Source organism: Ovis aries, chromosome 24 (assembly GCF_016772045.2).
Source record: "Ovis aries strain OAR_USU_Benz2616 breed Rambouillet chromosome 24, ARS-UI_Ramb_v3.0, whole genome shotgun sequence".
Taxonomy (NCBI): Eukaryota; Metazoa; Chordata; class Mammalia; order Artiodactyla; family Bovidae; genus Ovis; species Ovis aries.
In genome coordinates this window covers 21,859,079-21,870,173 of record NC_056077.1, presented here as the reverse complement: position 1 = coordinate 21,870,173, position 11,095 = coordinate 21,859,079, and the positions used below count along the sequence as shown (strand labels likewise).

The following is an 11,095-nucleotide window of genomic DNA, read 5'->3' as shown; positions in this document are numbered from 1 at the left end:
ATCTCACCGGGGCAGAGCTTAAGAGCGTGGGCTGTGGAGCCAAACACACGAGTGTGACTCCTTCACCACGCCAATCAGACCAAGTTATCTAACATTTTTGAGTTTTTATCCTCACCAGTAAAGTGGTGAAAACATCCAGCTTATAGGGCTGGTGTAAGCTCTAAGTAGGCAAGGGACCATGAAGTCTGTAGGAGGACACCAGGAACACAGTGAGGAAGACAGGTCGCCATTGCTGGAGGTGAACAGTGATCATCTTCAGATGACTTGTTTCATGTGTCACGTCTTTAATGTACAAACATAAAAAATAAAGAAACCAGAAAGCAATTTTACATTGAACTAGCAAAGATGAGTACATATAGTTCTTTTTGCAAACCCCAGACCGGATGTTAAATCAAGACAGCTGCTGCTAGATTCTAACCTTTGAGGCTGAACTCTCCTACCCCATTCACAGCAGCACTAGAGCATCAAGCAAGGCCAACCTTTCCAGGCCTTCACTTCTAAGTCTTCCTACTAGAGCAGAATGGGAAGGGCTGAGATATTACCTAGAACATATGGATAGCACTGGCAACTGTCTACTCCTCAGGGTTCCATGCCCCCAGAATGATTTTAAGAGGCCCCCATGTACATATGAGATTGGGCCCAAGTATAGATATTTTGGTCTGAACTGTGAGGTTTATGGCAAATGTAGTGTGGTTTGAATGGTTCCAGGCCAGGGAGCAAGTGTCACAAATGCTACATCTCCAGTGAAATAAGGCATACACTGCTGCTCCCAAATACCATGAGACAAGGAGTCTAGTCAAGGAGTCTAGCTGCCAGTCTAGTCCATCCACATGGGAGACTTAAACCTGGGACTTTGCAAAAATAAAATCTGGATGCTAAGGGATGCTTTCTGGATGCTTTCACTAAGCTTTTAGTGAAAGTCAAGGCCCTAGAACAGAACGCTAGAAAGTCTTCAATTATTCACCCCGAATTAAGATGATCAGGTTATTTTGGAAAGAAGAGAAATACTAACCACCCTCCCTTCAAGTTTTAGTAGCCAAGAGGAATCCGGGCTCTGAAAAGTGGCAAACAGTTTCTCTGCAGATGACAAGCAGCTGTGGCAACTCACCAACTGTATGAGCAGCAGGGATGCCAACAGTGACCCCTGCGAGTGGTGCTCATTGTGGCAGCTCATGGCCACGGGCCACACACAACCTCCCCGCTAGGACAGAGTGCCCTGCTCCATCCGGCTGTCCGCAGGGCCAAGGGGTGGAAGTGCTGGGAACAGATGAGTCTGTGCTCCCCACATCATGGTACAGAGTGACAGTGAATAGATACAGTTTAAGCACAGCATTTGGAGACAACCTTTCAGTTGTTCTGTTATTAAAGTCTTAAGAGCTTAGAGCCTGGGAGGACTGAGAAATTCTAAAGAATGAAACCAAAGGAAAAAAAAAGCGAAAGAGGGTGGGAGTTGTCAAAGACACAAGAGCTCTTCGTAGATGCTGTCTGGCTCACTTTGTCCCCAAGTTCATCTTAGCGCTCAAGCGAATTCGAGACACAAGGCAGAGACATTAGACCTGTGTCAAGGGCAAAAACTTCTGGTAGTAGCTCTTGGTGACGTCAATCATCAGCTCCTGGGTACATTCTGGGAGCTCCCCTGAGAAGAGTCCTGGGGAAAGAAAGACCTGGTCAACCACAAGGAGCCAGAGGAGGCCCACATGCAGCTCTGACTTCTGCTGAAACCTCTAGAAGCCTTCTTTAGCTGCAAATGTCTAAATACTAGGTTTTCCATCTTTGGTGCTAACAGAATATTTCCTGACCATATATTCAAGATAATATGAATCTGTGTGTGGAGGGAGTTGCGGGTGGGGGGGTGGTGGTGTGGGAATAATACTGTTCTCAAAATGTAGAAATATATTCCAAGTAAAAGAAGTTAGTACATTACTGAAGAGTTAAGGCAAATCTGACTACATCAGAGGCTGTTCCAGGCAAGGATTCATCTATCCCTTGGATTCTGGGGTGATGCCTGTGGGGCAAGCCAAGGTGAGCGCTCTTCAGGGGAGAAACTGCCCTGATATTCATACAATGAAACTGAATCCAAGGCCTGAGCAGTTATATATATTTGAATCATAGATAGGAGCAGAACAGAAATGCCCAAATAGACAAAAGATGGGGGAAACTTATCGAAGACTTTCTAGGAGAGAGGCACTCACACAGTATGGTATTTGTATAAACTCACACAGATGTTTGAGGAGCAATGTAGGAATAACTAGCATCACTTAAAAGTTCATACCCTGTGATCTGATAATCCAACTTTTAAGAATTTATTCCACAGATAATCTTGCCCAATTGCACAATATAGATACAAAAGCATTAATGCAGCAAAATCTCTAATTATGAAAAACCAAGTATAACTTTTTTTGCTCCATTATACCACAGGATGGTTGGTTATACCATGGGATAATTATGCAATGCAAACCCTGTAGCCAGGAATGAGGTAAATTGCTCCATACTGACAAGAAAAGATGCCCAAGATATACTAAGGAAGCAAGTTTCCTAACAGAATAGAGTGTGAGTCTATTTATATATATAAACAGTTTCATATTATATACACAAATACATACACATACATAAACACACATATGCATATACTCATAAACATACAAAAACACACATATACTCTTGTATACATAAACAGAGAAAACAGGAATGAAAAAATGGTCTTAAAAAAATACACAACTCTCGCAGGCACATTCCAAACGTATATTGAATCTGTATAGTATTTAATCTATTAAAAAATTGGTATTCAACAATTAAAAATTCAGAAGTATAACATAAACATTCAGATTTTTAGCTTCTCATGAAACACGAGAAGTTCACATAATATCATGCCTGTATGCTTAAACAGCTATGATAAGCAATTACTTCAACTATTTACATACTTTGTCTGGCTCCTGTGGGCATCTGAGTTTTTGGTTCCTAACTCAGAATCTTTCTGGATGCCTCGCCTTTCATTCTGGGGAGCCTTCCAAGAATATGCTGGTTTTCCTGCCACCCACGCCTCTTGATTAAAGAGGGAGGTTGTCAACAGTAGTATCTAGATGGCTAGCATTTGCTTGTGAAACTACACAAATAAACATGAGAAGTACCCTGCTAGTGCAAAAAGTACTAGACTCTAAACAAAGAGTCTTGGGAGCTCCGTGGTCTAGTGGATTTGCTGCTTTCACTGCCCTGGCCCAGGTTCAGTGCTTGGCCGGGGAACTGGGATTGCAAAAGCTGAGTAGTCAAATGAAAATAAATAAATAAAAGCCTCCCCACTAACCAGCACTGATACCCTGGACAATTCAACCTCTCCAAGCCTCAGTTTCCTCACCTACACAATGATCTCTAAGATCCCAGGCAGAACCTCCACACACAGAATTTACTGGGATTTCAAATACCTAGAAGTGCTTTCCTGCAATCTCCCACCAATGCTCAAAGATCATAAGTTGCTTCTAAGGGCCTTGAATAAGTCAGAGGAGATTAAACTATTTTTCCAACAAGATACTTCTCACCTCAGATCAGATGCTTGTCTCACAACCACTCAAAACAATAAAGACTGTTCTGATCTAGCACTTGCTAAGAACTGTTAAACTGTTTCACAGTGGGAACTCAGTATGGGGAGAATTTCTAAATGAGTCTCTTCCTCCTCTGCAAATGCAGAGATGCAGGAAAGTGTAGAATAGCTCATTTCCTCCCGAAAGAATCTTAGTGGATGATTTATGTGTCTCTTTGAAATTCATATTCAATGATCTCAGTAATGAGATTTTTTTACATTGGAAAACCAATTAAACCACCCAGTGGTTAGAGACCATATGCTGCCAAATCTCTCTCTTCATATCATCTTCCATCTGTGAATCTGTCCTATACCTCTGTATGTTCTATGAGGTTTCCACTGAGTAAAACAACAGGTAGAAGAGACGAGACTGTCTCGAGGTGGGGGTGGGGGAATGTGAGGTTTTTCTTTTTCTTTTTGTTTTTTGGTGTTTTCCAAGCTTTCTACAATGAGCATGGATTGCTTGTCTCCCCACATCTGTAATCCCCATCTCTTGAGCTCATAAGGACTTTGCCTGTGGGCATTCCATCGGCCAAGGGCAAATGACAATATATTTGCTTTTCTTGGGTATCCCAGAGCTCTCACTGGTCTTTGGGCATGTTTTATGGTAATATTTCAGTTAGGGCATTTCTGAGCAGGCCAGAAGTACAAGTTCAAGCCCCCATCCACTGTGAGGGTAAGGCCATCATCTGGAGAGACTTTCTTTTTCCACCCAGAGCTCAGGCCAAGAAAGACACTCTTCCTTGTACTTTTCCTGTGTTGGGGGCAGATTCATCCTCCATCAACTTTTTACTGAGGGAAAGCCCTTCAAGAGGATCTCGTTGCCCTCTGTAGATCCGAGGCTTTATCTCTCATCCCACATGAGCATCAAATCCTAAACCATACTACTATAGAAATGGCATCACCTGAAGCATCCTTGAAAGTCTGCATTTAGTTTCCACTTTGCTTCTGATCCCTAACAATTTCCTTATGAATCCAATTATGCATGTAAAAAGATACAAGTTATATTTTGGATAGCATTTCTAGGTACTCTGTGTCAGTAGAGTATTTCAGTTAGCTAGACTAACATACTGTTAAGAGACAGAAAATGCATGCATGACTTTTGTGAAAGAAAATAAACTTTAGTTTTAATAATTAACACTCACGGGTTACCTGGGCAGCCTGAGAAGATGGTGAACGGTGGGACCACAGTTTCTGGGGGTAATACTGTGTTGTCAAGAATTTTGCAACAGTCTTTCAATACACACCGGCGCCCCTGAAATTAAAATCTTGTTAATAGGAAACAGACCAGGAAATGGGAGTAAAAGTTGTCTTGTCTGCTGTGTTATTGTTGTTTAGTTTCCAGTCATGTCTGACTCTTTGCAACCCCATGGACTGCAGCCCGTCAGGTTCCTCTGTCCATGGACCTCTCCAGGAAAGAATACTGGAGTAGGTTGCGGTTCCCTTCTCCAGGGGATCTTCCAACCAGGGGATCGAACTCAGGTCTTCTGGATTGCAGGCAGATTCTTTACTGTCTGAGCCATCAGGGAAGCCTATAATCGTCATGGTCAGGGACAAAAGGGTTGCCCACAATTCCCTACTGCCAATGGTACCTGACAAGCATGAGGGAGAAACGTTAGTGTGTGTGTGTGAATCCTTTGCGTGTTTAAATTTGAAGTGGGGGTTGTACATTAGGGACAGTTCAGGCTACTTTAGGCATTTCAGACTATATGAAATTTGATCTTCAAGAATTCTGTTTAATTTTCTTTCTTTGCTTTTACTTAGTGGATATCTATTGTTATGCTTGTCCGACATCCATTTCCCTTTCTCCTTGTAACAGAACTTATATTTTTGTTGGATACCACCCCATCCCTATCTCAGTTCATGTGCTTCATCTCATCCTAAACTCTAAACCCCAAGCCTGGCCACAACCACTGGTTTAGGGAATCGGTGCATGAACCGTGATGAATATCAAAGTCAGAGCTTCTGCTGGGACTACTGGGAAAAGAAGCTCTTTCCAGTAAGGATTCTAGAGGATAGGACAGAATCTTGGACCAGCCCTTGGTTTCCATCACTAAAGGACCTGCCTGAGAGGCTTCCAGAGGAAACTAAAAACAGAAAGGAGATTAATTCACATGACATCAACTGAGATGTCAGTTGGAGCCATTTGTGTATAAAATCAGGATCTACTTCTGTGACTGTGGTCCATATTAGCCCGTACGTTTGTTTTGCACCTACCAGTTTAATGTTTGTTTTTTTTTTTTTTAAAGGTTTATTATTATTATCCTCTTTTTTTAAAGATTTATTTATTTACTCTATTTTTGTCTGCACTGGGTCTTTTTGCTGTGTGTGGGCGTTCTCTAGTTGCGGCGCATGGGCTTCTTACTGCAGGGGGTTCTCTTGTGCTGTGGAGCAGGGGCTCTGGGCACATGGGCTTCAGTAGCTGCGGCTCATGACTCTAGAGCACAGGCTCAGTAGTTGTGACCCGTGGGTTTAGTTGCCCTGCGGCATGTGGGATCTTCCCAGACCAGGGATCGAATCTATGTCTCCTGCATTGGCAGGTGGATTCTTTACCACTGGACCACCAGGGAAGCCCGTTTGTTCTTTTGTAAACTCCAACTGGACAAGTCTTGGGAAATTCTTCTGGATATGAAGTTAACAGTTCACTTATTCTGCCATGGGTAAATGGTAGTTGTTAGTTAGTCATTCAATTCTGCCATCACCCACAGCATTTTGGGGGCAAGAAATAAGGTTTGGGAGAGTCATGTGTTTCATGACTTAAGGAAAAGGAGATGCTTCTGTATATGGTTAAAGTTATATCTCAGATGCCTTCCGCTTGGCATCTCCCTTAGCAAGAAAACCCACAGATATGCAGATGATATCACTCTAATGGCAGAAAGCGAAGCAGAACTAAAGAGCCTCTTGATGAGGGTGAAGGAGGAGAGTGAAAAACCTGGCCTAAAACCCAATATTAAAAACCTAAGATCATGGCATCTGGTCCTGATACTTCATGGCAAACAGAAGGGGAAAAGGTGGAAGCAGTGACAGATTTCCTCTTCTTGGGTTCTAAAATCATGCGGTTGGTGACTGCAGCCATGAAATTAGAAAGACTGCTTCTTGGCAGCAAAGCTATAACAAACCTAGACAGTGTGTTTAAAAAGCAAAGACATCACTTTGCTGACAAAGGTCCATTTAGTCAAGGCTATGGTCTTTACAGCAGTCATGTACGGATGTGAGAGCTGGACAATAAAGAAGGCAGAGCGCCAAAGAATTGATGCTTTTGAACTGCGGTACTAGAGAAGACTCTTGAGAGTCCCTTGGAAAGCAAGGAAATCAAACCAGTCAATCTTAAAGGAACTCATTCCTGAATATTCATTGGAAGGACTGATGCTGAAGCTGAAGCTCCAATATTTCAGCCACCTGATGTGAACAGCTGACTCATTGGAAAAGACCCTGATGCTGGGAAAGATTGAAGGCAGAAAGAGGAGAGGGTGACAGACAGTGAGATTGTTGGATGGCATCACCAATTCAATGGACATGAACTTGGGCAAACTCAAATGGTGAGGGACAGGGAAGCCTGGTGTACTGCAGTCCCTGGTTTTGGGAAGAGTCAGACACAACTTGGCAACTGAACAACAACGTGTCTCAGATGACTTGCTGAGTAAATTAAAGTCTTGGTCTTTACCAGTTGCATTTACATCATCCAAGCCTACAGTTCACTCATGTTGGTCAGAATATCAGATAAAACATACTGGGCTGAGGATGTGGAACACATATAACAAATACCAAGATAATGCTAACCCATCTAGATCTCAGACTTTACCAAAGAATAGGAAACATACTTTGATTTCATGGTGTTCACATATATATGGAATTTAGGAAGATGGCAATGACGACCCTGTATGCAAGACAGGAAAAAAGACACAGATGTGTATAACGGACTTTTGGACTCAGAGGGAGAGGGAGAGGGTGGGATGATTTGGGAGAATGGCATTCTAACATGTATACTATCATGTAAGAATTGAATCGCCAGTCTATGTCTGACGCAGGGTGCAGCATGCTTGGGGCTGGTGCATGGGGATGACCCAGAGAGATGTTGTGGGGAGGGAGGTGGGAGGGGGGTTCATGTTTGGGAACGCATGTAAGAATTAAAGATTTTAAAATTTAAAAAATAAAAAACTAAAAAAAAAAAGAAAAGAAAAAGAATGATTTCATGGTGTTCAAAATTTCCCCCAATATTAAACACCTAAATCGTATGTATGTCCAAGAGCTCCTGGGTAGATTGCCCAATGAATTTTTTAAAAAGCTTACACCTCTAAGGTCTGAATTTCTTCAGGGGCTAACTAAGTTGTCTCCAGCTGGGTGGATAACAGCCAAGTTGGGCAATATCTTTAGGTCAGAAGCAAGTTATGACTGCATATCTTCACTTCTCCTTAGAAAACTCTCTTCCATGAATCATCTGTTATTGGCAATATCAAAAATGGAGCAGATGGCCAGCTCCCCTGGTGACTCCCAGATTAACTCAAAGATTCCCTAAGATGCCGAGGCTCCTAAAATCCCAGACCAAGCACACGGGGCACTGAACAAAAGGAAACAAGGTGCTGCATATGGCAGGATACACTCACAGACAGGGATCCCCAGACAAAGGGCCCTGGAAAAGAAGAGCAGTGGAGATGAGCTTTCCCACTGTCTACCCTGGTTACCAAACAGCCTGAGGGCACCTGCTTGTCTAGTTAGCCACTCTGCCCGCTCAGAGAAATGTGCTCATTTGGGTTTCAGAGAATTCTGGGTAAACTGATCAATTCCACAGCAGCACAATAAAAAATGCAGGTACTTCTTAGGCGTGAATGAGTTGGCAATAGCTGAGGAGGTAAAGAGCTGTAACTGCTTCTTTATTCTTTCCTGAAGAACTTTTCAAGATGGAGTTAAGAACTACATGTTGCTGGTATTACACCTACCCTTATCTCCCTTTTTTTTGCGGTTTTCTTTTTTCTTCCTTTTTTTCTTTTGGTTGCAATGCATGGCATGTGGGATCTTGGTTTTCTGACCAGGGATCAAATTCATGCCCCCTGCATTGGGAGTGTGGAGTCTTAACCACTGGACTATCAGGGAAGTCCCATATCTCTTTATCCAAGTTATTTAGCAAATTTCTTCCATCCTGTGAAACAGCATGTAAAACCAAGCCTGCCAGAATGCTATTAAGATTAAAGATAAATGTAAAGCTCAAGGCATGATAACAGTTGACCCATAATGCCTGTTAGACTTTTCCTGAAGACTTTTGGGCAATTTTGATTAACACTCATACCTTCCCATACCCAAGCAGAAGTCACAGTACTACATGAGATGCTACAGGAAAGATCTGTGTGTCATGGGGACAGCTGGACTCTAAAGAGTTCCTACTAGCTTTGAGATTCTCAAAGCATCTTTCTCCTGAGAATTTGTAAAGGCTCAGCAAATAAGTACAGCCAGTGCCAAACAATGACTATACCAGGAGTTGATGCACTGAAAAGTGATACAAAAAGCAGATGCTGAACAATAGGACTAGAATTTCCTAAGCATTGGGAATAGCATTTGGTTACTAACTATTCAGACATCTGGCTCTGGACCTAAAGGACTAGGCTACTATGCTGATGTCTTCACATTACTGAGGAAAATATCAGAAAAATTCAGCTGTGGCTTGGAAAGCCTGCTCTAATCAAGCAGTTAGTGAGGAAAGAGGATGGATTTCACTGTCTTCTCCCTCTCCTCAACATCAGGCTGAACCAAAGACATCCTGTCTCTAATACATATTAAGGAACTCCTCCAGAGAATATTTGGCAGAACAACTGCTCCCCTTGATTCTGAGTAGCAAGTCAGACTGGAATGTCTTCTCAGCAACGTGGCTCTCTGCACTGTCCACCTCTGCTGCAGCCTCATGGCTCCTGGAAAGTGACTGCATGGTTTCTGCAGATTTTCTGATACTTTAGGCTCTGAGTCTTATCCAGAGTAGAGAGCTGACTTTGTGTTAATAGGAGCAGCCATTTAAACACAGGAAAGGGGTCTTGGCTTTCCCAGAATCTGAGGGACAAATATAAAATGTAGGAAATATTTTCCCTGAAAATTTAGGGAGTCTGCCTCTGATCATTCTCACTCAGGATGGACTCAGAAATCCTAACTGAAATCAACCTCTTCATCTAAGAAATGTCAAGAAATTCAGCCTTGGAAAGCTTTGGCTGGGTTAATGTTTGGCATTAACAAACTCATGCCGCGGTGCCTGTGGACCTGTGTCCTACAGGTTCTGCTGAGTGAGAGGCCCACTAGCACCTGGCAGGCCCAGCATCTTGAACTACGTGCAGCTCCTTTAAAGTCATGCCCTTGGTGAATGTGACCCTTACACGTGCCAATCTCTCCCCTGAAACACTCTCTCTCCTCTTGTCTATGAGCCAGCTTTGACTTACCCTTCAAGATCCCCTCACCCAACCAGACTGTAAGATTCTTAAGGTGAGGTGACAGGTAGGCCACATAGTGGCATGGCTATTCACACCACCGGGGTTCAAATTCCAACTCTAGCATTTACTAGCCTTGTCAAATCCCCAATATCAAAGGTTTTCAGTCTCCTCACCTGAAAATAGGGATAATTACCGTCTATCATCCTCGGATGGTTGTGACGATTAAATGAAATAACCAAAGGAAAGAGTTTAACATCATATAGAAAAGATTCCATAAAGGTTAGCCATGATTACTAGTGCCTAGGAAGAATTCCAAATTTAATAACAATTCTGGCAAACTACTAGATCAGAAAAAGCTTCTACCCTGCTTGATGACAGAAGCAAAGGCCCACTGATGGGAGGGACAGGAGCTCAAAGGGGAGTGAGGCTGCTCAGCCAGCCAAGTCAGCATACTCACAATCACACAGTTCTTGCCAACGTGAACGTAAGAGCCAATCTGAGCTGCGTTGACCACACAATCTTCCTCAATAAAGACATGGTCCCCAATATGTAAAGGAAAAAATGCAACGCTATAGAAGAAAAAGAAGAGAACAAAAAAAAAGTCAAGGTGATGTACCTCTGGTCAAGGTTTATAAAACTAAAGATCACAACTGCAACACCATCTTGTCCTAATAAGACTGCTTCTAGCAAGGAAAGAATCCTCACATTTGAGGAATTCTGTAACATCGAAGAAGATGCATGTGACTATTAAACCAAAATCAGAAATATTAGACTACAGAAATGTGCAAGGAAATAGCAAAAGAGCAAGGGCAAGACCTTCAAAGTTAGAAAAGCTAGCGTCAAATAAAAACAAATGAACGTTTTGCTCATTCCAGCCTCCTCTGAAAATGCCCACAGATCACATTTTCATTAATCTGCTCTATAATGCTTCAGGGGACTGATGTAATGTTCATGGGATATAATTCCCAACATGCTGAAAATTTATATATTGTCTGGTTTTACTGCCTGACTCTATGCTAGGAACTGGGGAATACAATAGCAAGCAAAAGGTACTTGACCCTGCCCATGGGAGAAGAGAGATTAAATAAATGATTAAATAAGTAATTAGTTACAA

General features: G+C 42.5%; 1 protein-coding gene across 2 annotated transcripts in view; it reads right to left on the bottom strand.

Annotated features, from left to right (window-relative positions):
- Positions 1-264: 264 nt before the first annotated feature.
- DCTN5 (dynactin subunit 5) overlaps positions 265-11,095 on the bottom strand; it is a 29,512-nt gene continuing 18,681 nt past the window's right edge. The window contains exons 4-6 of one of the 2 annotated variants that reach the window (XM_042240161.1): positions 10,439-10,550; positions 4,720-4,829; positions 265-1,648 (exon numbers count right to left, since the gene is read on the bottom strand). In XM_042240161.1, the coding sequence (XP_042096095.1) occupies positions 1,600-1,648; positions 4,720-4,829; positions 10,439-10,550 (271 nt within the window). In that variant the 3' untranslated portion in view covers positions 265-1,599. The remainder of the gene's footprint in view (positions 1,649-4,719; positions 4,830-10,438; positions 10,551-11,095) is intronic. The other variant, XM_004020840.4, reaches the window with a different exon arrangement.